Here is a 26006-nt window from a genome sequence, read left to right as displayed (position 1 = left end):
GGACCCCTTAGTCAGGTCCATCTTGGGGCCAGGGAGGCCAGAGCCCCGTCTGTCCCCCCCCTCCATTTCCCCAGCCAGCTCCAAACTGAAACTCTCCAGCCCCTCCTCTGCCTTCGTCTCTTTCCCGGGCCAGGAGGTCACCTGATCTCTTTGTTCTCCAACACCTTCAGTTGGCACCTTTGCAGGGGAGAGGCCCAGGCCACCAGTTGCAGGAGACAGGGCGTCGGCCATTCTCTGTGCAGACAGCATCACACTGGCCCTCTAGGACTCTGTGACAATCACATCCCCTTATCCCACCACCTAGATACTTAAGAACTGCATAGGGGAAACTGAGGCACCCACACAGTATTCAGAGAAAACATTAAGAATATTCCCACTTTGTCACAGCGTCGGAGACAAATAGATTGTGGTGTCACCCCAGACTATTGCTCCTTCAAGACCCCCACCTCATTTCTCTCTTCCACACAATTTGTTTCCATCTGCTGTTGGAACCAGCAGTCGAGGAGAACGCGATTTGTCTTTCTGCAGCCTGGCCTTACCCATTTCTCTAAGCATTAAGAGCAGACATTTTGGGGATATCAGTTGGGGTGAGGGGGGCAACTTGAGACACCATAGGTTTTCTGAGGTGCTGGGCATCTGAAGTCAACTTGGGGGCACCCAAAATTGGTGGCTCCCTTTGGCAGTTTGGCTCGGTGCTGTATGTGGGGTCCAACATAGGATGCTAAGAATCTCTGTAGAAGCATCCAGGTTGATCCCCACGCCCCATGAACCCCGATCTTGGAGAGATGCTGAACGCTTTGTGTCTGACTCATCCCTGAGCTTTCAGTCAGTGGCAACAGCTGGTCTAATTCTAATAAAGAATGCAGAAAAAGGAAAATGCTTAGTAACTAATTCTCAGGTAGCCTTCGCTCCCTCCACTTGCTACAGCTGGTTTCCAGCCCAAGGCCACCGGCAAACACGTTCTCTGCCAACTGAGTCAGTATGTCCCTCGGAACCCCAAACAAAGAAGATAAGAACTCTGCTCTTTCTACCAGATCCCCCCGGTTCATGCTTATGCTCATAAGTAATTCAGGCCAAGTTCTGCTCTGTTTCCCAGGTGTAAAGCTGGTGTGATTTCGCTGAGGTCCATGGAGTTACTTGGGCTTTACAGCAAGCAGAAATTTGAGCTGTTGATTTTAAGAGCATCCTCAGGAATTAATACTGATATATTTGTATTGTGGGAGCATCTGGGCATCAACCCGGCCCCGTTGTGCTAGGCGCTGTACACACCCATAAAGACAGTTCATTTCCCAAAGAGCTTAGGATCTAAGTTTAAGGCAAAAGACAACAAGCCGAGAGGGGGAATAGACACCCAGATTCTCCAGTAACTGATTTGATGCCATGAAGCCTCTCACACCAGCCACAGGCTGGACACGGGATCTGAGTCCAGGTCACCTTGTCTCTGGCAGCCAGGAAGCTGCAGGGACTCATTGCATTAGCACACGCAGGCCATTTCCCAAGAAGGTGTTTGTCAGGGCTGCTCAAGAGGATGGAGGCGCCGATGGAGGAGGCAGAATCAGGCTTTTCCGTTCGTTAATTGGAAGGGCTGAAATATCTGCTGAGCCTCATAGCAATAAACCCTCAGAGCATTTCCGGCGAAGTCCTACGCTAGCGGTGTCTCACCAGGAGCCGTTCTGCAGGGCTGTGCAAAGTCAAGGGCAGAGGAAGAGAAGGAGCTGCCCCCGGCAGTGGTGCGTGGAGCTCGCAAGGCAAGAGACGGATGCCGGGGAGAACGGGGCCGAAGGTGACGCCGGCCTCGCTGAAAGGCAGCCCCTATCTGTGCAACTGGCACGGGTTGTCACTATTGCAGAGGCCAGCGGGGGATTCTGCAGTCACAACACAATTGCCAGAATCCAGTGTTGGATGCTCAACGGGAATATAGGCCAGAGGTTGGAGTCTTCTTCCACATGGTGCCTTAATGAGCCTCAGCAAAATTCATTCTGGATCGTTTTTTTCCACTCACAGCTCCAGCTCCTAGAAGACAGAGAAAGAAAAGACCTTTTAGGTCCCCAGGCAACCCTCTGGCCCAGGCCTCTTCCTTAAAGTTTATTTTCTAGCACATTATTCAGTCTAGTTTGAAAAGTTTTGCTGCCCAAAGATTTCCCCAGAGCAGAGGTATCCATTTCGGACTGAGGGGGGAGTGAGGGGAGCTGAAGTGAGGGAGGGGGGGGTAGTTGAACTCGGGGAGGGGGCAATGGGGGCTGAAATGAGGGGATGGCTGGGCTGAGGGAGGGGCTGGGCAGATCTGGGGGTGGGGAATGGGCTGAACAGATGGGGGACTGGGGGATAGATTGAGGTGGAGGTTGGGGACAGGATTAATTGTTGGGCAGGGGGTGGGCAGATGTGGGGCTGAGAGCTCCTGCAGCGGAGGCCGAAATTCCCTTCCCCGGTAAGTTTAGCGACACTAATTGTCCTCAGGGAAAATTGGAACCACCAAACCCCCCACAATATCATCTTTAAAAATCTCATGCTCGTTTGGGCCAACGTCATGATTTTTGATCCCTGGAGGTTAGCACTAGTGAAGCAGGTGGGTTACCAGAGCTCCGCCCTCAGCTGTCCCTGCCGGCCTGGGCCGAAAGCCCCTCCAACCTGGGTGAGAGGCTCTTCGGTGTGGATGGAAGGGGGGATGGGGCAACCCCGGGAGCAGAGTCTGGGCTAACTCTCGAGCCTAAGTCTAGTTTTCAAAAGTCACCCAGGAGCCCGGAGTCCCACTGAGGGTCAATCAGAGGTAGGCTCCTAAGTCACACTGGAACATGACACTCTGGCTCCTAATTCCCCTGGGTGCAATTCTCTGGGCACTGGATCCGCCCCTCCCTGGTGGCTCTGGGCAGCAATTTGCTCAGCGGCCCAGCCCGTGGGACGATTCCACCAGACAGGGCCGGGTGGCATATGATCCAGAATGATTTGTTTCCCTTACAGGTGTCTACTGTCAGGACTGGGCAGAGACATTCCCAGCAGGCCCCTTTTCTGGATGGACCAGCTCCTTTCCAGCATGGTCGGTTCAATGCAGGACACTTGAATCACCTTAGAGAAGGCTACACACTCTCTCTCTCTCTCTCTCTGCAGGGTTCATCCTCTCCAGAAGGGGGCAGTGCGCCCCCCATTTTTGCCCTGCTCTCTAAGAGAGAAATGGGGTCCGGTGGTTAGAGCAGGGGAGCACTCGTGGGTCAGAACTTCTAGGTGTTTTTGTCAGGTTCCTGGCTACTGGCAGTCTCTTGAGCCCTTTGCCTCTGCTGAAGAAGTGCTGGGAGCAAAGCATCTGGCCCTTCCAAGCAGAGGCATAGCGAGCGCCCGCCGTACCCTCCGACTGGAGGGGGTCCCGCAAGGAAGGGGGCCCCTAAAAGTGGCAAAATAAATACCGCATTCCAGTTTCTGCATTGTAAGGGGCCCCGCCCGGACATATGTTCGGAGGGGGCCACCGTTCGGAGGGGGCCACGTTCTTTGTTGCTACGGCCCTGTTTCCAAGTCATATTGTAAAGAAGCAGGCAAGAGGGTAATCAGATTGATGGGACTTTAAAGCCCTGCTCCAATGTTTCCCCCAGCCCCACACGTGGCGTCTGAGTCCCTCTGGGCATTCCCAGCTCTTCCCCAGGGTCTCTAAGTAACATTAGCTGCTCCCCTTAGTTTCCCATGAGACCTCATTCCCCAGGCCAGGCAAACACACAGGCTGGGAGGCACTCAGCATCCTGGGGCCTGCTCCAGCCTTGGCAGCCAGGCTTCGGGTTCCTGAGATTGCTGCTCCCCTGGGCCCCGGCAGGGTTAAATGACTCCAGATTCCTCCGGTCTTCACAGCCCATCCATGTGGGAATCCCCTCATTGGACAGGAACCAGGACCTCTCTTCACCTGCTCCGTAGGGCCCAGGTGCCCACATCCTGCCTCCTAGTATGACTGAAATGGCACATGGAACCCAGAGCAAACCTCGGACCAGGCTGGGGACACCAAACTGTGAATATCCCCGTCCTGGCAGGACCATGGCGCGGTGCTGAGATGCCGGCTGGATAGATACAGAGATGGGTACGGCTCAGGCCAATCCCAGCCCTCAGTGAGGTGAGCTCTGTGTCTAGACACAGCTCATCTGGTAGTTGGAACAGGGGGGCTGCAGCTAGGGTGACCAGACAGCAAATGTGAAAAATCGGGTCGGGGGTGGGGGGGTAATAGGAGCCTATATAAGAAAAAGACCCAAAAATCGGGACTGTCCCTATAAAATCGGGACATCTGGTCACCCTCGCTGCAGTTAGCATTTGTGGGTTTTCTTTCTGGCTCTGGGGTGGGCATAGGGTGTAAAGGTTAGAGCAGGGGGGTCTGGGAGTCAGGACTCCTGGGTTCTTTTTGCTTGAAAAATTGTCAGTTGGCTCTAGGAAATATTATTATCCCAGAGGATGGGCAGGGCGGGATCTACCCTTTTGTTGTGTCCCGGGGCGGAGCAGGGCTCCCTTGATGAATGCTAACCCAGCTCTCACCGTCTGTTACCCCGAAAGTGCCAAGCGTCAAGGCTGGGAAGAGACCGATACGTGAAGGCAATCCCAATACTCTGTGCTGCGAGGCCAGGTACATCTCCGGCTGGCGTAAGTGCTGGGGACCTGGTCAGGGAGACTTGCCACGGAGGGGAAGTGGGTTGTGGCTGTGTCTTTGTACCATAGGAACAGCCTGGGAAGAGTCGTCTTGGGGGTCGGGGTGGATAATCAGCTGGCCATGAGCTTCCAGTGCGATGTTGTGGCCAAAAGCGCTATTGGGATCCTGGGATGGATATACAGGCGAGAGGTTATTTTCCCTCTGTATTTGGCATTGGTGCGATCGCTGCTGGAATCCTGTGTCTGGTGCCCACAGTTCAAGGAGGATGTCGATCAGTTGGAGAGGGGTCATAGAAGAGCCATGGGAATGATTAAAGGATTGGAAAACAGGCCTTACAGGGCTAGATTCAAGGAGCTCAATCTGTTTAGCTTAACAAAGAGAAGGTTAAGACTTGATCCCAGTCTAGGAGGAACTACATGGGGAACCAATAGTGGATAATGGGCTCTACAGGCGGTGAATTGAAATATTTTGGTTTTCAATGTTTTGCCGAAAAGTCAAATTTTCACACACAAACACACCCCCGGCCTATTTTCTGACTGGCTCGAATGCTGTGTCTTTTGCCTTTTAAATAACAGTCATCAGATGAAGAGACCACACAGGCTGGTGGGGTGCAAATAACCATGTTTACTAACTATGCGCTACGTGACAGGCCGAGCTGCTCTGGTTGCTTTCTGAACCACAGAACATGGTGAGCACCCCAGAGGGCTCACTGACTATTTAAAGTGACGCTACCCCACTCCCATACACAACCACAGAATAGAATACGGTACAAACCCAATTTTTCTCTTCCTTTTTATGGATCGTTTCTCTGTTTCCAGATGCCCCTAAAGGAGTTACAGCGTGACCATGCCGGGGACTAACATGTGTAAAGGCGAATCTGTGAACTTGATGTGCCATTCAACCCACAGCATCCTTCCTAATGCCACCTGTGTCTGGTACAAAGATAACACTAGTCTGGGGCCGTTCCGGCGGGAGCTGGTGTTTGAGAGCATCGCAGCAAAGCATGCTGGGGAATATCACGGCGAGGTTCAGGGCACGGCTGGGACATCCTGCCTCTCCTCCATCACCATCTCTGTCCTGGGTAAGTGCCCAGGGTGAGGGGCCTTGGCGTCCCAGAGAGGGTGGCTGGACACCCCCAAACTCTCAGGCCACAGGTGCTGATCCCGTCAGGCCCCATGGAGGCCAGGCTGAGTCCCACACACTGTGCTGGGGGCCACTGGCACGACACTGGTGATGCCAGCCCCCATCTACCCCTCATGATACCCCCCCACGCCCCTTCCCATTTGGGCAGGAATCACACAGACCCTCTGTTTGGGCCTACAGGAACTCTACAGCCACGTGGAGAATCACTGAGCCAGTTCCCACTGAGCTCTCCTGAGATCCCAACCATCTGGGGTCCCCACTGCGCTGCTGCTACCCTAAACAGAAAGAGGACCCATCGCTCAGTCTGCCAGATCCCCAGCTGGTGTGAATCGGCTGTAGCTCCATTAGAGTGAATGGGGCCAGATGCCCAGCTGGTGTGAATCGGCCGTAGCTCCACTGGAGTGAATGGGGCCAGATGCCCAGCTGGTGTGAATCGGCCGTAGCTCTACTGGAGTGAATGGGGCCAGATGCCCAGCTGGTGTGAATCGGCCGTAGCTCCATTAGAGTGAATGGGGCCAGATGCCCAGCTGGTGTGAATCGGCTGTAGCTCCACTGGAGTGAATGGGGCCAGATGCCCAGCTGGTGTGAATCGGCCGTAGCTCCACTGGAGTGAATGGGGCCAGATGCCCAGCTGGTGTGAATCGGCCGTAGCTCCACTGGAGTGAATGGGGCCAGATGCCCAGCTGGTGTGAATCGGCCGTAGCTCCACTGGAGTGAATGGGGCCAGATGCCCAGCTGGTGTGAATCGGCTGTAGCTCCATTAGAGTGAATGGGGCCAGATGCCCAGCTGGTGTGAATCAGCCGTAGCTCCACTGGAGTGAATGGGGCCAGATGCCCAGCTGGTGTGAATCGGCCGTAGCTCCACTGGAGTGAATGGGGCCAGATGCCCAGCTGGTGTGAATCGGCCGTAGCTCCATTGGAGTGAATGGGGCCAGATGCCCAGCTGGTGTGAATCGGCCGTAGCTCCACTGGAGTGAATGGGGCCAGATGCCCAGCTGGTGTGAATCGGCCGTAGCTCCATTAGAGTGAATGGGGCCAGATGCCCAGCTGGTGTGAATCGGCTGTAGCTCCACTGGAGTGAATGGGGCCAGATGCCCAGCTGGTGTGAATCGGCCGTAGCTCCACTGGAGTGAATGGGGCCAGATGCCCAGCTGGTGTGAATCGGCCGTAGCTCCACTGGAGTGAATGGGGCCAGATGCCCAGCTGGTGTGAATCGGCCGTAGCTCCACTGGAGTGAATGGGGCCAGATGCCCAGCTGGTGTGAATCGGCCGTAGCTCCACTGGAGTGAATGGGGCCAGATGCCCAGCTGGTGTGAATCGGCCGTAGCTCCACTGGAGTGAATGGGGCCAGATGCCCAGCTGGTGTGAATCGGCCGTAGCTCCACTGGAGTGAATGGGGCCAGATGCCCAGCTGGTGTGAATCGGCTGTAGCTCCATTAGAGTGAATGGGGCCAGATGCCCAGCTGGTGTGAATCAGCCGTAGCTCCACTGGAGTGAATGGGGCCAGATGCCCAGCTGGTGTGAATCGGCCGTAGCTCCACTGGAGTGAATGGGGCCAGATGCCCAGCTGGTGTGAATCGGCCGTAGCTCCATTGGAGTGAATGGGGCCAGATGCCCAGCTGGTGTGAATCAGCCGTAGCTCCACTGGAGTGAATGGGGCCAGATGCCCAGCTGGTGTGAATCGGCCATAGCTCCATTGGCGTGAATGGGGCCAGATGCCCAGCTAGTGTGAATCGGCCGTAGCTCCACTGGAGTGAATGGGGCCAGATGCCCAGCTAGTGTGAATCGGCCGTAGCTCCACTGGAGTGAATGGGGCCAGATGCCCAGCTGGTGTGAATCGGCCGTAGCTCCATTGGAGTGAATGGGGCCAGATGCCCAGCTGGTGTGAATTGGCCGTAGCTCTACTGGAGTGAATGGGGCCAGATGCCCAGCTGGTGTGACTCGGCCGTAGCTCCATTAGAGTGAATGGGGCCAGATGCCCAGCTGGTGTGAATCGGCCGTAGCTCCACTGGAGTGAATGGGGCCAGATCCCAGCTGGTGTGAATTGGCCATAGCTCTACTGAAATCAATGGGGCCAGATCCCCAATTGGTATACATTAGTTTAGGTGGATTAAATAAATGCGGCTGCATCGATTTACACCAGTTGAGGATTTTGCCCAGTATATGGGAGATTCTGGCTGTGCGACTTATATTGTCAAGTGTTAGACTTTCAGATGCTTGGGCTTGTTTGCGTTTCACCTTAGCTGTGATGTTCTAGCCTATCTGGTGTTTGGGTTTCTAAAGCTCCGTTTCTTTGTCTTGAAGTGACTGATCATTTCCCATCCCAAGCTCTGGCTGAACAAAGTTTTTTGTCTGAGAATTTTCTTATCGTTTACTCAGTAACAAAGGTCTGTTAAAAACACCAGGGGTGTGTGTAGCAAAGCAGGGGCTGCGGGCAGGGGGTTGTGTGGTAGAGCACCAGGAATCCAGGGTCTTCCAGGCCCTCTGGGGCTCATGCAGGCCTTAGCCAGCCCAGTTCAGCCCTGGTCCTTGCAGGATTCCTCAACCTCACAGGAGGGAGCTGAGAGACCCACGTTGCCAGGGACCCGTTGCAATGAAATTCAGGCGCTGTAAGGAACAGGCACTGGTAGTGCAGAACCCCACATGCAGGCAGAGCTGGAGTAAGAGCAGAGGTTCTCCAGTCCAAATTCTCCAGCCCTCTAAGCTACAGGAGATATGGGGGGCTGCTCTTAACAGGTCCCAAATTCCCCCTACGGGGTGGCCACTAGAGGGTACCATCAGTCTCTGGCCATTACATTACAGCCTGGCCTGTGGGATCTGAGCAGAGAGCCCCCAAACCTCAGTCGCTGGCAGGTGAATTGCTCCCCATGCTGAGAGTCAGGACGCCTGGGTTCTATCCATGGCTCTGGGAGGCGAATGGGTTCGAGCAGTGGGATGCAGGGCTCCCATGTTCTCTTCCTGGCTTTGCCCACAGTTCTCCCTGGGGGGTTGTTTTGCTTTGTTCTCTGGCCTCAGCCAAAAACCTTCCACTTTCCCTGGAAGCTGAGAAGGCCGGGCCCTCGGGCTGATTATAATGACGTGGGGGTTGAGGGGTGGGGTGTCTGTTCCCATTAACCCTTTCATTCCCAGCAACCCCCTTGCCATGGGCCAAATGGGCCCCCTGGTGGGGAGCTAAGAGGACTATAACAGCTGGTGGCTCTGAGAGACCCTGGGGAAGGGATGAGGCTTTGTCCTGTTTTAGCACCATCCAGCTGGGATCTCAATGCATCTGAGCTTCTAAACCTCCCCAGGGGAGAGGAGGGTTCCTGTCCCCCGGCAGGGATGGAGAAAAGTGGCAGAACAAAAGAGAATGGGGGAGTCGTAACTCCCAGCTTTCCCCCCCGCCCCCCGCTCCACCCCACTCCCCTCTCTGAGCTGCGGATAGAACCCAGGAGTCCTGACTCCCAGCACCCCCACTCTAACCCACTAGAACCCCCCCTCCTGGAAGTGGGCATGAAACCCAGGAATCCTGACTCCCAGTCATTCTAACCGTTGAACCTTATTGCCATCTAAACAGCAAGTATGTTGCCGTTAAGAGTCCGGAAGTTTCTACCATGGTTCCCTTTCCTCTCCTGAGCCACCAGCCACTCACAGTGCTGAGGCTATTGCCACAGATAGAGATGAATATGATTACTTGTTATCCGCCTTAACCGCACTGTCCCGCTGGTTAGTGTCAGCGGTGGGATCAGACCACATTCCCAACTGCTAACCCAGACCCAGGGCCCAGGTAAGAGCCACTCATCTTTATTTGGGGGCAAAAACCATGTCTGGGGACAGTGATTCTTCGATTCCCTAAATCACCAAAAGTAGGTGAAATGGTGCTAAGTTATTGGGCATGCAGCTCCGACTGAGATCAGGGCCCCATTGGGCCAGTCCCTGCCCCATCTGAGACCAGGGCCCTGTTTTGCCAGGCTCTGCCCAGACACACCGTGAGAGACGGTCCCTACCCTAAAGAGCTTAAAATCGAAGTAGACATAAGGTGGAAGGGGAAACTGAGGCACAGAGAGGGGACACAATGTGCCCACTCTCTTACAGCCGGTCTAGGACAGATCCGGGAGTCCCAGTGCAGTGCAGTGGTTTAGCCACGGGACCACACTGTCTCATAATAACTTGTGCTAGCAGTGATCATACACTGCGGGCTTCCCAAACACAGCTTGAGGCAGCCTCTGCCCAAAAGAATCCCCGTGTAAATTATGGGTATGGGGACTCCAAACTACAGGGGAACATCTTGCTGAGCAGTTAAACAGCTGGCGTGCCCCACCCCTGAGATGGCTGCAGTTCTCTACTGATTGAAATGATCAACCAATAGGAGGTTGTCAAGTGATATGAAGTCCTATAGGATAGATTCAGAACATGTTTGATTAAATGACTGTGTAGAGAGGGAGCATGGTGTTTTACTTAGAGCAGAGGGATCTGGGAGTCAGGACCCCTGGGTTCTATTCCTTGTTCTAGGAGAGGGGTGGGGGTCTAGTTGGTTAGAGTGGTAGGGGTTAGGAGTCAGGACTCTTGGGATCTAGCCTTGTCTGTAGGAGCAGGGAATCAGGACTCCTGGGTTCTATTCATGGATTTGGGAGGGCAAATTTATTTTCAGACATACCCTGACCATAAAAGCCTTGCTGGCTAGTTCCCCATTGCCCTGAAATGATGTGCTCAGAATGGTGTGATTACATCAGATATTGGCTCACTGGCTGTAATCAGGGTTTGGACGGAAATAGAGACCCAGATAAACAATCTGGTTATGGGTGCAAAAGGAGCAGAGGAACCCTTAGGCCTGGTCTATGTTACAGACGTCTGCAAGAAGGCTGAAGATGGTTCCTTATTCGTGGTACCAGCTCTTTTTTTCGTGGTACCAGCTCCTTACTCATAGTTCCCAGTTCCTTAGTCACAGGCCCAAACGATTTACAAATACAGCCGCGTAAGATAACATTTCTAGACATTTCATCAAACCATATGGTTGAATGAGATAAAAATTTAAATGACTAATTACTTAATTATTTATGAATGACGTACTCAAGTAAAGCGCTGGGTTTTTGTGGCTTGTCCGTGACAAAATAAAGCGCAAGTCACCCCAAAGGAGACATCCCTGTGGCCATCAGGCTCTTCCGAAGGAGCTGGGAATTGCCACTCACTGCCCTGAAGCTTTGTTCTTGAGTAATATGCTGCAAAATGTCACATACACACACACACACTCTCTCTCTCTCTTCCATTTTGTGTTGGGAGTTTGAAAAAGGAACTGGGTTTTGACTGGCTGGTACGTGACAAAACAAGTCTTGGTGATGTGTCCCCACAACTGTTAAGCTATTCTGATGTAGCTGAAACATGGACCTCCCTGGCTTGGAACCTTTTCTTTGTGAAAAATTGTGGCCCATGCCACCAGCCCTTCCCTTTAGCGGGGTCACAGAAGCAGCAAATCTGGATGTTTCGGGGGGTGAAGGAGTCTATGTCTGCAGCGGGAGGGACTTGGTGAGTGTTGTGTTTGTCCCATGTGTTGGCTGGTTGTTCTGCGTGGAGGTTCTGTGGATGGGCTCCAAGCCCCTGAACTAGCCTGGTGCAAAGGTCTGTTTGTGTTTCAGTGAGGCCCTCGTCCCTGGGATCTCTGGCTTTGAGCCGTGTTGGGAGTCTGAGTAGTTATTCGCTCCTGTTGGCGAGGGAGGGTGCTGAGCCCTGAGGTTTAGTGTATAAGTCAGTTGACGTGAACCGGAGTAGCAAACAGTGCGAATTTCGGAGGGAGTGTGATTACTGTTTTAAGTATGGCTCTCCACCAGGCAGCAGATATAGATGAGGAGAGAACAAATGCTGGGACCTACCTTGGAAGTGCTAAGTTTTCCTTTCTGCCAGAAGACAGAATAGATACCTGGGATATGAAGTGCAAGCTGGTGGCCATACTGGAGGAGAAGACACATGGTCTGGAAGCATAAATTGCAAAAAAACAAAGACTTCTTGGACAACCAGAGCTGGAAATCATTTTCACAGATGCCACAAGGGGAAGGATCAGTGATGAAGGAATTGGATATAGTAGGAACCAAAGAGGTGGACAGGCTGTTTGTGACCAAGAGGGGAAAGAGAGCCAGGAGGCATTCAAACCGAGTAGAAGTATCAAAACATCTTCAGATACTGAACAAGTCAACTACGGAAGAACGTGTCTCTGGAGGAATGGAATAGAAAGCTGCAGGGGACATACCTGAAGGGTATCATTGCGGTTTGAAATAAGCAGCAACCAAGCCAGGTTCTTCTACCATCCTAAGAATGTAAACAATTGGTGACGCCGTATTAAGAAGAGAAGAAGGAGAATTCAGTGATGGACACCAGGATGGTAGGGCGGTGTGCTATCTCCATGCAGTGAAGATACGAACTGTAACCCCAGCATTGGATGGGGTTATGAAGTTGTCTCCACTGATGATGATATGACATCACATAGAACTACACAGATTATAGAAGACCTCAGGCACTTGGAAGGGAGCAGAAGAAAAGAAAAAGCCAAATGATCTTCTCTGAGGGAAGGCAGAAAATGCTGGAGGTGAACTGTTGGCTGCATGACCAGTGTGAGGCTGAAGGTTTTGGTTTTGTGGAACACTGGGCCAAGTTCCAGTGGGAAAGAGGGCTGTACAAACAGGATGGTCTGCATCTCACAACTAGGGGGACTAATCTTCTCTGTTGGAGACTAGCTGGAGCTGCCCTCAGGACATTAAACCACCTGTGCAATGGGGAGGGTGCTAAGAAGGCAAATGCGGTACAAAACTCAAACTCAAGATGTCCCGACCAACTTGAACTGATGTGGCAAAAACGTGAAGAGATTTTTCAATTGCTTCCATACCAATGCTAGGAGTTTGGGTAACAAGTAGGAGGAATTAAAAATTCTCATTGATGAGGAAAAAATTATATATTTGACATTACAGGTCAGCGAATCAAAACAGAGAACAGGATGAGTTACTCCTTACAGATGGGTGTTTAATATGTTGGCAGAAATGGTGCTATAATGGGGCAGTTCAATTTGGGAGACATACGCTGGAGGTCTCATGCAGCTGGTGATAAAACATCATTCCAGGTATTTAAAATGATAGATTTGTATTGCTTGCAGGAAGTATTGCACCCAACATGAGGTAACTATGTTGGTCCTCATTATGACAGATCAAGATTAATCAGTTGCGGAACTGGATGGTGGTGGTTGTCTAGGGACCAGTGATCGTGAGCTGATTATTTCACTATGGACACACAGAGGGCAGGCCCAACCAGTAATATATACATTTGGTGCTTCAAAAGGGCTGATCTCTCAAAGATGAGGAGCATTTTGAGTTAAATTGATTGGGAGAAAAAATTAGAAAGAAAAATGTGAATGAAAATTGGGACTTCTTTAAGAAGATTTTATTAGATGGACAAAAAAGCCATGCTATCAAATCAAGAAAGAGGACAACTTTGGTCAAAAGTCCATTCTGGTTCAGAGCTGAAGTAGAGGCAGCGTTTAGAAATTAAAAAACCCAACAACATATGATATACAGAAGAAAGGCGACATAGCAATCAATGTAAATTAGAAGTTATGATGTGTAGAAAATTGATAAGGGAAGCTAAAAACATCACGGAAAATCCATATCTGGTAGGGATAAGGAAAATAAGGAGTTTTAAAAGAATATTCGGAACTAAAAAATCCAAGCAATGGTATAGAGTATAGGCATATTATTAGATGGAGATAGTAAAATTGTTAATAATAATGCAGGAAGGGTTCAGTAAATATTTCTGTTTTGTATTTGGAAAGAAGCAGGATGATGTATTCATATCATGAGGATTGACGAACTACCTTGCTCATCAGCAGGCCCTAATAACTTGGACCAGGAATCCTAAAAGAGTTGGCTAAGGAGACCTTTGTTCCCCAGAAATTCCAGAAGACTGTAGGAGTATTAATGTTGTGCCAATATTCAGAAAATGCAAGCGATGGTCACATAAACACCACCCTATACCGGAAACCTACTGACCGCTATACGTACCTACATGCCTCCAGCTTCCATCCAAGACACATCACACGATCCATTGTCTACAGCCAAGCCCTAAGATACAACTGAATTTGCTCCAACCCCTCAGACAGAGACAAACACCTACAAGATCTTTATCAAGCATTCGTAAAACTACAATACCCACCTGGGGAAGTGAGGAAACAGATTGACAGAGCAAGACGGGTACCCAGAAATCACCTACTACAGGACAGGCCCAACAAGGACAATAACAGAACACCACTGGCCATCACATACAGCCCCCAGATAAAACCTCTCCAGCGCATTATCCACGATCTACAACCTATCCTGGAAAATGATCCCTCACTCTCACAGACCTTGGGAGGCAGGCCAGTCCTCGCTTACAGACAACCCCCCAACCTGAAGCAAATACTCACCAGCAACTACACACCACACCACAGAAACACCAACCCAGGAACCAATCCCTGTAGCAAACCTCGTTGCCTACTCTGTCCCTATATCTACTCTGGCGACACCATCAGAGGACCCAACCACATCAGCCACACCATCAAGGGCTCATTCACCTGCACATCCACTAATGTTATATATGCCATCATGTGCCAGCAATGCCCCTCTGCCATGTACATTGGCCAAACTGGATATTCCCTACGTAAAAGAATAAATGGACACAAATCGGACATCAGGAATGGTAACATACAAAAGCCAGTAAGTGAACACTTCAATCTCCCTGGACATTCTAGTACAGATTTAAAAGTCACTATCATTGAACAAAAAAACTTCAGAAACAGACTTCAAAGAGAAACAGCAGAACTAAAATTCATTTGCAAATTTAACACCATTAATTTGGGTTGAATAGGGACTGGGAGTGGCTGGCTCATTACAGAAGCAGCTTTTCCTCTCCTGGAATTGACACCTCCGCATCTATTATTGGGAGTGGACTACATCCACCCTGATCGAATTGGCCCTGTCAACACTGGTTCTCCACTTGCGAAGTAACTCCCTGCTCTCCAGGTGTCAGTATATAATGCCTGCATCTGTAACTTTCACTCTATGCATCCGAAGAAGTGAGGTTTTTACCCACGAAAGCTTATGCCCAAATAAATCTGTTAGTCTTTAAGGTGCCACCAGACTCCTTGTTGTTTTTGTATGACCTGAGTGACTCTAGGCCAGTTAGCCTGAAAGCAGTCCTAAAGCAGAGAAACACAACTTACCCCACTTTGCTCTAGGCTGACCCTTTGCAGACTGATTGCTGAAGCCCTAGATCGCACACTTCCCTACAGAGACCCCTAGCTTGCAAGCAGGACCAGGAAACCCCTTCCTGTTAAAGTGATAGCTTGTTTTTACCCAGTTTCAATGCACCACACTTGTTTCACTTAGGGGGGCTGGAATAAGGTATACCAGTACAATGTGCAGTTTTGCCAGTATAATCTGCATCCACTAGGAGCACTTTGCCCCTGTAGTATAGCTACTCTGTCAAAGTGGTCCTAGTGTAGAAAGGGCCTTAGGGGGTACTGTGCTGCAAAGAGTGGGATGGGGGCTCAGTAGGGGGCGCTTTCCACTCACAGTCTGTTTGTCCCAATGTGGCACTAGGGGGTGGGGAGTGGGGACAGGAGCTCAGTATGGGGTCCTCCCCTTGTAGGCAGAGTGGCCCCAATGCCCCAGCATGGCGCTAGGGGGCGCTGTGCTGAAGCGAGCAGGGCAGGGGGCTCAGTAGCGGGTGCTCTCCCCTTATGTGTGGTACTTTGCTGTTTCTAGCTGACACACTGAATGAGGACGCTGCCCCTTTGTGGCTGTCATACCCCAGTGGCTCTTTACCAAGCAGTCAGGATGTCCCTAGAGTCCTAGTCACATCCCAATGTGGTTAATTCCCTTCCGCCTCCCTAAATCCCCTGGCAATGTCAGCTCCACACAGGTTCCTTCCTCTGGTTCTGCCCTGAAACTGCCATCCATGTTGCTACAAGCTGTCAAGCAGTCGGCATGCCCCGCCCCAGAGGTGGCTGCATTTCACCTGTGAGGGCATAACCATGCACAAGCGGCCTGCAAAGCATGCTGGGATGGAAATGCAACCGCTCCTTGCTCTGTCAGGCAAGTCCGCTGAGCTGTGTTCCCTTCCTGGCTTAGAAAATGCTTTACAAAGGGCCCTAGGCGTAGAATACCTGGTTGTGATGCCGGCTAGAGAAGATGCAGCAGATCCGGTGGCCAGATACTGATGGAAATGCAGGGACCAGATGCGCTTCCCCAGAGAGATGATTCATGTGATTAATTCCTGTCCCTTTTCCCCACTTCCAGACCTGATGGAAACTGTCTTCTGGAAGAAAATGGCCTCTCTTCTGTTGCCTGCCTTTTACCTATTGAGCGGTGAGTATAATGTACGCACACACACACCTGCTGTCCCCAGGTGCTTTTGTCCAGAGCACCTCAGAGCCGGTCTTCGCTGCAAAACGAAAGGCGTGTTCTTAACGAGGCTGCGCTAAGTCGGGTTAAAATAGCAGCCGCTCGGGTTAGCAGCTCCAGTGAAAGCCGCTAGGTCAACCTGGACTTGAACTCGAGTTAAAACCCGAGCGGCTGTGTCCGCACTGCGCTTTTAGCCCCCGTTAAGATCACCCCTCTTGTTATTGCAGAGTTATCCTGGACTAGCCTCGCCTGCGTGGAGCATCCGCACTGCAAAGCACTACCCCTGCCAGATCTGTGTTGCTGCATCCACAATGGTGTGATGCTAGCCCAGGAGCCGGGATGGGTTTAGGGGGGGTAGCCCTAAGCCCCTCGTTTTCGGGGTTTATTTGGTTTGAAATCGCCTGGGAGTGTTTCTTCCTAAATGTAAATAACGGGTGAAAATTGGTGAAAAATTGAAAAGGAAGGGCAGGAGGTGGGGAGCGGGGGCAGGGGTGCTTGGTACTGACGGGGGTGGGAGCTGCGGGGGGGAGTTACTCATGATGCAGCAGTTGGACAGCTGCCAGCCCGCCTCGCTCCCCCAATGTGCAGGGGAAGGGGACGGGGCTGCGTTGAAGGGGCCGGACAGGGGAAGCAGACAGGGATCTGTGCCGTGGGGCTGCGCTGAAGGTGCCAGCAGGGGATGCGGCCTCTCCTGACTCCAGGGCCGGCTCCAAGTTATTTGCCGCCCCAAGCAAAAATATTTTCCTGCTCCCCCTGGCCCCGCCCCAACTCCGCCCCTTCCCAACCCCTTCCCCAAATCCCTGGCTCCGCCTCCTTCCCCGGGCGCGCTGCATTTCCCCTCCTACCCCTCCCTCCCAGGCTTGCCTGGGAGGGAGGGGGGAGAAGCGGAGTGGCGGCGCGCTCGGGGGAGCAGATGGCAGTGGAGCGGAGGTGAGCTGGGGGGGGAGCGGTTCCTCTGCCGCCCCCCCCCCAGGGTTACTTCCTGCAGCCCTCCCCACGCCCCCCACCGCCGCAGCTCACCTCCGCTCAGGGCCAGCTCCTGGCTTTTTGCGCCCCAGGCAAAAAATAAAAATAAAAAAAATAAAAAAAGAGCCGGAGTGCCGCCCCTTGGAAAGTGCCGCCCCAAGCACATGCTTGGAGCGCTGGTGCCTAGAGCCGGCCCTGCCTGACTCTGTTGGCCCTTCAGCGTGGCCCCAGCCACTTCCCCAGCGAAAAATTCCCTGGTCCCCAAAAAGCCAAAATTTGGGTGAAAATCAGTAGAATCCGAATTGTGGCTTTTTCAAAACCATGGGAATTTTAGGGGGGAAATCAGCAAATGCTAATAACAAAGGGCTCTGAGTGTAACCAAACCCATCTTGGGTTGGCACAACTCCTCTTCCCCATCCCTGGTAGGACCCCGATTCAGCAAGGCATTTAAGCACATGCCTGACATTAAGCACCCGAGTACCCTCCGTGCGATCGTGTAATTAAAGACCGGCTCTTCCTTAAGTGCCTTGCTGAACTCTAGGGAGGTGGGTAGCTGATTGCAAGGCACTCTAGTCTGGAAAGGTTCCCTGTCTCCTAGCCCCTCCGGCTGGGTTTGGGGAGGGAAATGTCCGATGCCGAGAAATCAGCTGATCGTTGTTTTACAGGAGCCGGGGGTACATCTGGATGGGCGGTCCCTGATTTTGGCAACGTCTACCACGTCTCAGGTGAGTGGGCCAGGTACTCTGTGGTCGGGGTCTGGGGATTGCAGCCTGCTCTCCCTCCGGCAGATGGCTGTGGTGTGTGCATCTCATGGTGATGCCTCGACCACAGAAACAGCGCTGCCCTGCCCTCTGGTAGGAACCACTCAGGGTAATCCTGAGCCCTGATCTGGCACCTCTGATCCAGGGATCGGAAGGTGCTGCACTTGTTGAATTAAACTGCTCAGCTGCTCTGGTAAGTAGGGAGCCAGGCTTGTCCCCATTTAGCAGATGGAGAAATTGAGCCCCAGAGGTGATGGTTTGTATAGTGCCACAAATGTGCGGGCCCCACGGCTTGGAGCCTTCTTGGGGCCCAACAGGCCTTAATGTTACCCAGAGAGACTGAAAACACCCCTTATAAACACAGCTAGTGTCCTCCAGCAATCTCCCCTCCCCCCAGATCCGGCAGCACTGCTCTGGCCAAAGGGAATGTTTTGGACCATCACGGTCGTACTTAACAGAGACCAGCCGGTCACCTCTTAGCACTGAAACTCTTCTTCGGCCATAGTGGGAGGACGGGTCTTGTGCTTAATGCCCTGGGCCAGGACTCAGGAGTCGTGGGTTCAATTGTGGCTCTCCCTGTGTGACCTTGGGCAAGTCGCTGCGTCGCTCTGTGCCTCGGTTTCCCCATCTGTGAAATGGGGATGATGGTACTTTCCAGGGGGGTTGTGAGGATGAATCCATTGCTGTTTTTAGTTGAGATTCTATGGGGCGGGGCCATGTCAATATCTAGATAGAATCAGATCCTTTCCCACCATTCTCAGACAAAGACAGCATATGGGAAGGGAAAGGACGCAGGAGAACCTCATCCCTAGTAAGCAAGTTAACAAACCAACCCTCTGCCTGCTCTGTCTCCCAGTGCCTCTCACGCCTGAGTCCCCCATGGGGACTGCTCGCTGTGTTTGCAACACTGAGCTCTGGGGCTTCAGGCCTACAGCTGGATCTGTGCCGCCGGACCCGTGTGCCCACACAGAGCCCCTCGGACGCAAGGGTCTGGCCTCCGACTGAGTCCCCAACTCCCCCACCGCAGGGCAGAGACTGTCTTAATGAGTCTGTCTGTCAAGCTGTCACCCCCATGCCACCATCAGCTTAAACGATAGCTACAGGTGTTGGCAGGACTGGCCTGTCTAGCTAGCTCCTCAGACCCACTGGTGTCCATTCTGCAGCAGTGCCAGGCAGTTAATAATTAATTAATACCTAGCTCTCCATCATCAGATCTCAAAGTGCTTTACAAAGGAGAATCAGGATCATTGTCCCCATCTGACAGGTGGGGAAACCGAGGCACGGAGGGGGCATGATTTGCCCGAAGTCACCCATCAGTGGCACAGCCGGGAATAGAAGCCCGGTTTCCTGAGTCCCACGCCCGTGCTTTAGCCATTAGGCCACGCTGCCTCCCCGTTAGAGGGAGGCAATGACTGTATATTACAATTACTGGGAAGTCCTTTTGTTCATTTAAAACACTTCCCGGGAACGGGCACGTACCCGGCGCTGTTCAGTACGCCCGGTCTAGGCCCCTGGGTGAGACTGGAGCTCCAGGGGGTATTGCCCAGGCGCTAGGCCACGCGCCCGGTGTCTCTTGTTAAGAGGAAAAATACAATCAGTGCAGAGAATGGGAAGGAACGGGGGGAGAGATTCAGAAAAGCAGCCCTGTAAGCCACGGGAGCGGTCTAGGTGAGGAGACCAGAGGCTGCTTCTGTTGCTTACACGATCCGCGGGACAGCTGGGACCTGTTTGCTGGGTCCTTGTTCCAAAACAGCCCCGGTCACGGCCAGCCAGAAACGGGGCTTTATCTCGACCTTAGCAAACCGGCTAGACTAACATGGCCACGGCAACGGCCTTTCCCAGAAGCCTCCCCTCCTGCCTTCCTTCCCCTTTCACCGTCCTGGCCTCTCCCCTGGGACGGAGCGCAGCTCCCGCTAAGCACGGCTGAGGGGCCGGGGGAGCTGGCCAGGGCGTCTCTAGGACCACGCCCGCTAGCTGTGGTCGAGGTAGCACCCGAAAAACAGCCGGGTAGCCATAGCGACGTGGACGGTGGCTCGGGCGAGCTGCCTCACGTACCTAGGATCCTGGCCAGGATGGCACATGGGCAGCTAGCCCGTGCTGCCGCGGCGACCCTGCTGTTTTCAGTACACGAGCCTGATCGAAGCTGGCGTCTGTACACGTCCTCTAAGCCAGCTGGGGGATGAATTGGCCCCCAGTGCAAGTTAGAGCAGCTCTGTGGCTGCTGTGACTTTCATCCACTAGAACTGTCTCCCATCAACTAGAAATCAGCGAGAGTGTCATGCTCTACCCCCATTCTCTCCCTGCTCCCAACCAGCCCTGTGCCCGAATGGGGGGCGGCGGAGCCAGGAGGGGCTGCCAGTCCAGGGTTCCCCCTCACCCAGGGAATCCTCAGCTGCTCCTGGGGGGGCAGCTTTCGGGTCACTGTGCACCACTCTGGCTCTGGATCGCTGGCATGAGTAAAACTTCCCCCTTGTCCGTTCTCTCTGATGCGGGCACCAATTGGCCAGAGTCCGAACAGGGTCACGGACACAACCCGGCCTCTGGAGAGCGCAAGGAGGAAATCTCCACCGAGCAGCTTCCTGGCCAGAGGCTCTGGGATGGGAAGGAGCGGCAGTGCCGCGGAGAGTGAAGTGGCTTGGCCTAATTTCCTCGCCGTTAGGCCAGGCTGCTCGGTGGCTGCTTTCGCTGCGGTGTTATAATGCAGCATTTTCTGAGGGGGACGCATGGAGCTGTCTGGGTCTCGAGCCGTAGCTCAGGACACAAGGAGGAGCTGGGCGCACAAATCTGCGTCTCTGGCAGCTCTCGCTGACGGAGGCTGGACTCCTCTGGGTGTGAAATGGGGCAGAATGGGAATTCTGACCTGGGTTAATTTCCATTACGGGCAGCTGGCCCTAGTACCCTGGTGTGCCCAGAGCCCGGCACCGCATGTGGCTTGAATCGGGCACGTCTGAGCTCATCCTGCGTCTGTACGATGAATCTGGGCCTCGTCCCTCTGTCTCTGTGGCACGGACTCGGGCTAACCTGGCTCCTGTTCTGGTGGCCTGCAGGGGTTATCGACCTGCCGTTCGCTGAAATCCGGGAGCCCTTTGAAGCCTGGTACAACCAGACGGGAGAGAAGAGCCGGATCCAGTACTACCACGGTAGGCGTGCTGGGCCCCTGGCCTCTCTGCTCCTCACCGGGTGGCAGGGCCAGGGCCCACCGTTGGGGCCAAACTCAGAGGTGACGTATTGAATGCTGCAAATGAACCCCAGGAAAACCCCACCCCCCAGCCTGACATGCCCCCGCCTCCCAATCCACGAACGAGGGGAGCCTCATTCGACTTGGGGCCTGATCCGGAGCCCAGCGGGAGCCCGTCCATTTACTTCACTGCGCTTGGTGTTCCCTTGGTTCCCCTTTCTCCTGGCCCCCTCGGGGTGTGAGCGGGAGTCCCCCCCATGCAGAGGGCCAAGTGCAAGGGGAGGGCGCATGCTCCACCTCTGCAAATGGGCGTGAGCTGGAGGGGGTGCAAGGCACCCTAGGTGGTACAGGGCTGTAAGTTGCTCCAGGTGGGTCAGTCGCAGGGGCGGCAGACGCGGGGGGACGGGAGGGGGAGCACAGGGCCATGCCCCTCCCCCTTTTTACTGGCCATAAGGGGGAGGGGGCAAAAAGGAACAAGCGGGGTGCGGGGGGGGGGGGGAGAGACGGCGCAGGAACAGGGCCTTGGAAGGGGAATGGGTGGTGCGGTGGGGGGCCCTTGGGGGGGGCAAGGGCAGGGCCATGGTTCAGGCGCCTATGCCCCCCCCACACACACTTTTAGAGCACTTCTGCTGCTCCCGGTCAGTCGTCTCCCCTCCTAACTCTCCCCTCTTGCTGCACAGTGGGGATAACCGGGGGGAGGCGCTAGGTGCCGCTCCCTGGCAGGGGAACACCCAGCTCTCCATGGCCTGGTGCTCGCTTTCCCTCGGCTCTGTAGCCGGGCGTGGCTGGGTGCCGGTGGGCAGCCAAGCCAGCCGTGGCTATGGCCTGGCTGCAGGGAGCTCAGCGTCACACCAGCTCCAAGGGCTGCTCTCCCACCTCCCCGGGATCTGCCCCAGGTGGGTCTGAAAAGCTACGGACAGTGACACTCGCAGCTTGAGAGTTAGAGCCTCGGTACCGTTCCCCCTTCTCAGCCTGCCCAGGGAGAGGCGGAGACCCCGGCGGTTTCTCCCCTTCCCTCGCCTGAGGCTGGGCCCGTGAAATGTCTTGCCCTTCCCGCGTCTCTTCCCTGACTCCCAGGGCAAGTGGTCACCTTCCAATATGGGGCAGAGAAGCTGTTTGGTGCTCTCTACAAGATCACCCCAGAGACCACGGAGCAGGAGCTGAACGTCCGGAAGTGCTTCCGGATCAGCGGCAGCCCTCGGAAGCGCGTCTATCCACAGAGTGTCTTCCCCAGGCTGGACGGCTTCAAGGTGAGGCCTGGCAAAAGGCAGGTCAGGTCTTTGGTTCTCAGCGAACGGAGTCCTTTGGCCTGGGTCTTGCTGGTTCAGCTGGGCACCCCCCACCCCGCCAAGGCAGCTTGTAGGAAATGGAGTCTCCCCAAGCCTGCTAGACCCGGATAAGTCTGAACGAGGAGCCCAGCCACCCCCCATACGCGCTCCTCTCCTGTGTCCATTCCCTGGGGGCTCAGAAGAAGCTGAATGCAGGGGACAAGCCTGGGTCTAGTCACGCCAGCGCTCCCAGTGTCCTTTGCCGCGGTCCCGCCTGGAGGGAGAGGCGTGGAGGGGCTGACGCCTGGCATTCCTCTAGCGCACCTGGGTGGAAAGCAGCTTCTCAGTTGATGCTGCCGCTCCTTTAGGGAATACATGGCCCCCAATCAGGGGCAGGGGGGAGAGACTGAACCGCCTTCCCCCAAGCGCCGCAGCTGCTGGTGAAATAAAATTCCACCCACGCTAGCCACTCTCCGGAGGGTCGGTTCTGCCTGGCCTGGAAGCCGAGGGCATAGCTGGCAGTGCCTTTGCAACGTCCATCCCACAACCGGGCGGGGCTGGCAGCTCCTCTGTTGGAGCCAGGGCCAGAACTGCTGCAGGTCGGGCGGGAGGTGCATTGGCAGAGCCGTGCACCACGCCCGGTTGCAGCCAGAGTTTTGTTCGTCAGGCGCCCAGCACTAAAGGCCCAGCACTTTCAAAAAGCGTCAAGCCAGAGTTTTCGGGACTAAATACGGGGACATTTAAGAAACACGTTTTCTGAAAGAAAATAGACAACAGGCTACAGCTTGGGGAGCTGGGAGCCTTTTCCAGTGATTGGGGGCAATTATCCTAACATTGTCCAAGGATTGCGGCTTTATCCACAGCTATATACAAACAAGTATCTGGACACTTACTGCCAGAGGTGCTGCTGTTTGGAAGCACAGCGTTTTTTCAATTGTGGCTCCAGGAAACTGAGGCAGGCCCTGAAATCGTCCTGCACGTTCAGTTTTCATTTTTGAAATGTGTGCTTTGGTTTTGCCACCCTTACTTCTGCACTGCTGCTGCTGCTGGCGGCAGCGCTGCCTTCAGGGCTGGGCGGCTGGAGAGCTGCAGCTGCGGTACCCACCCTCCCCCACCAGCTCCCCCTCTCCCCAGCAGTGTCCTCTAGTTGGGAACTTGAAATATGGGAACCCTAGCAAAGGATCTAAAGGCGATCGCAGTATTTTTTGTGATCTCGCGACCCCCCTACAATAGCCTTGTGACCCCCTTTTGGGTCAGGACCCCCAGTTTGAGAAACGCAACTGTAATATCACCTCCCCAGCCCGTGCGGGAGGAGTCCTACAAAGGGCAGCTCTGCACCGTGTGGCAGAACGTGTCCTACTGGGGCTGGAAGAAGAACGTCTACACCCTGTGGGTGGCCAGCGCCGCCGACGGCCCCGTGCCCGTCCACTACGAGATGCGGGGCTTCAACAGCCTGCTGGGCTCCCACTACGACAAGTACGAGCTCGACTACAGCGGCTTCGCCCGCAGCTACCCAGCCAGGGTCTTGGACCTCCCACGCGGTGAGTGGCAGTTCCCCCTCCTCCCTCCATGCTGGGGAAATGCTTAGCTGTCCCTCAGGTTAAGGGAGGGAGCTGGAGCTCCTGAGCCTGAGCAGGGAGGTACGTGACCTGAGTCCGGTGGGGACCCAGTGCCGGGATCTCCGAGCCAGGACGCTGCCAGAAGAAGCCACAAAACATGGGCAGGAGCTGAGGTGGGAACATGAGCCCACTCGCGTCACTCCTGCAGGCCAAGGGAAACCATCGCAGTGTAGTGAGTCAATCAGGAGTGGCCAAGTCTCCATGCGATCCTGTTGGCTGCTGCTAAATCGCCGCGGGTTTGCATTGATCAGAGACGTGGAAACATACGGCTGGTTAATCCTTTCAAGGCATGTGCCCCAGCTAAGGCTGGTACCAGTAGATCTAGGCCCCCTGAGGAGCCATTCAGTCCAGCACCCACCTTCCCCATGCAGCTATGCCCTGGGTGGGAGCAGGGCGGACACAGCCCTGGACCAGGGACCCATTTACCCCAGAGATCAGATGAGTCCCACTAGAACGATGGTGTCACTCTGGATTTGTGCCGGTTTGGCCCTGTGTGTTGGGGCAAGAGCGGATGGAGGTTTCCTGTTAAACAGACCCTGAAATGTGGCCCAGGCAGTGCTCAGATAAAGGCAGGGAGTTCCGGATTCACACCGATGAGCAGTGATCTTCACACTGGCATGTCCAGGGGCCCTGGGACAGAGGGGGCCCGGTGACTTGTTGACCCCCTGCAGACGCGTTGGCTGAACCGGTCCTCACGGACCCATGGGCTAAAGCTGGCATGCTGCGCTTCTCTGGTGGATCTCGCTCTGGGCCAGGAACGAAGGGTTTGTTTCAGGCTGAGGTGCGGTGCTCCGTGCATTCTTGGCCCGGGGCTGCACCTGTCTAGGACACGGAAAGCAGCCACTGGCTCGAATATGCAGCTACTCTCATTCCCAGCTCTGACAGGCACGTGCTTCGCCCAGCTGCCAATGTCCTAGCCCTGCCAGGAAGGCTCTGCTGTGCCTGGCCTAGGGGATACAGCCTGGCTAGCAAAAACTACAGCGGGAAACGGGGCAGGGCTCTGTGCTAGCAGGGTACGGTCCTCGTCTTCATCAGACACCAGTGCATGGCGTTGGGGGAGCCATGTTCCTTGGGGATGGGTCCTGGGGTGTGGCATGAAGCTGTGGGGCCTGGTGAAGATGCAGCTGGGTTGTGGGATCTGCAGGGGGCGGTACAGAGACCGGGGGGTTGCCGGCGGGTGTCTGTGAGCAATGGCTTTCCGGCATGTGCCGTAACCTCCGGCTCTGTCCTAGACATGGAGTGCAAGTTTCCTCCGGGAGACGGAGTGGAGCATCAGATCCTCGCCAACCCCATGTGGGATTTCGTGGGCAGGCAGGCGGATCGAGGCCATCAGCTGTTCCATCACTACCGGCGGGAGTACAGGAAGCAGTACGGCAGCGAGAAGGAGCTTGAGCGCAGGGCACAAACCTTCATTCACAACATGAGGTGCAGGAGCTCGGATGTCGGGGCGAGGCGGCCGGGCTCCTGGGCTGGTTTTCAGGGAGGGGGTGGGGAATGGTGGGGGTGGGGAATGCGTCATCCCAGATTAGCCTTGTTCCCCTGACCCGGCCTGGCTGTGCCGAAGAGTCAGGCCCAGCCCCGAGCGACACGGGATGAATTTGATCCTGGCCCCTTCCCATAATGTCAGTGTCGGGCCGATGCCAGCGCAGGAAACCTCGTCTTGCTCCCGGCCCTCGATGGGTTAGAAGACGGCTCTCCGGGACTCCACCCCTCTACCCTGAGTCGCTTCTTCTGAGAACTCACAGAGAACTGAGAAGGCCAGAGACAGCTGGGCCCCCCACCCCGCCCCGTGCTCCCCACTCCTAACTAGAATGAAGGGCCCCCCCATTCACCCTTCTGGCAGTGCAGATGGGGGGTAAATGTGAATCAGGCCCTGAGTTTCTAGCTATCATTCAGCTGTTGGCTTCTTAGCGAGAGGGGAGGAGATGCATGTCCTGGGAGATGACTGCTCTGTGCTCTGGCTGTCACGTGACCTAGCACCAAACTGCAGTTATTTGAGAGCGTGTGTGTGAGGGGTTGCTGCAGGGATGTGCCCGGGTCCACCAGGGCTGCCCACCAGCGG

At 54.5% G+C, this 26006-nt stretch overlaps 1 protein-coding gene across 1 annotated transcript in view; it reads left to right on the top strand.

The window, feature by feature from the left end:
• The first annotated feature begins 5458 nt into the window (after nt 1–5458).
• LOC135893925 (uncharacterized) overlaps nt 5459–26006 on the top strand; it is a 28965-nt gene continuing 8417 nt past the window's right edge. The window contains exons 1-7 of the mRNA XM_065421895.1: nt 5459–5693; nt 16048–16116; nt 17784–17843; nt 20927–21019; nt 22135–22307; nt 23626–23866; nt 25177–25369. Coding sequence (XP_065277967.1) covers nt 5459–5693; nt 16048–16116; nt 17784–17843; nt 20927–21019; nt 22135–22307; nt 23626–23866; nt 25177–25369 — 1064 coding nt within the window. The remainder of the gene's footprint in view (nt 5694–16047; nt 16117–17783; nt 17844–20926; nt 21020–22134; nt 22308–23625; nt 23867–25176; nt 25370–26006) is intronic.

The sequence above is a fragment of the Emys orbicularis genome, chromosome 23 (genome assembly GCF_028017835.1).
Source record: "Emys orbicularis isolate rEmyOrb1 chromosome 23, rEmyOrb1.hap1, whole genome shotgun sequence".
Classification (NCBI taxonomy): Eukaryota; Metazoa; Chordata; order Testudines; family Emydidae; genus Emys; species Emys orbicularis.
The sequence above is the reverse complement of the archived record's forward strand: the minus strand, read 5'-3'. Positions and strand labels throughout refer to the sequence as shown.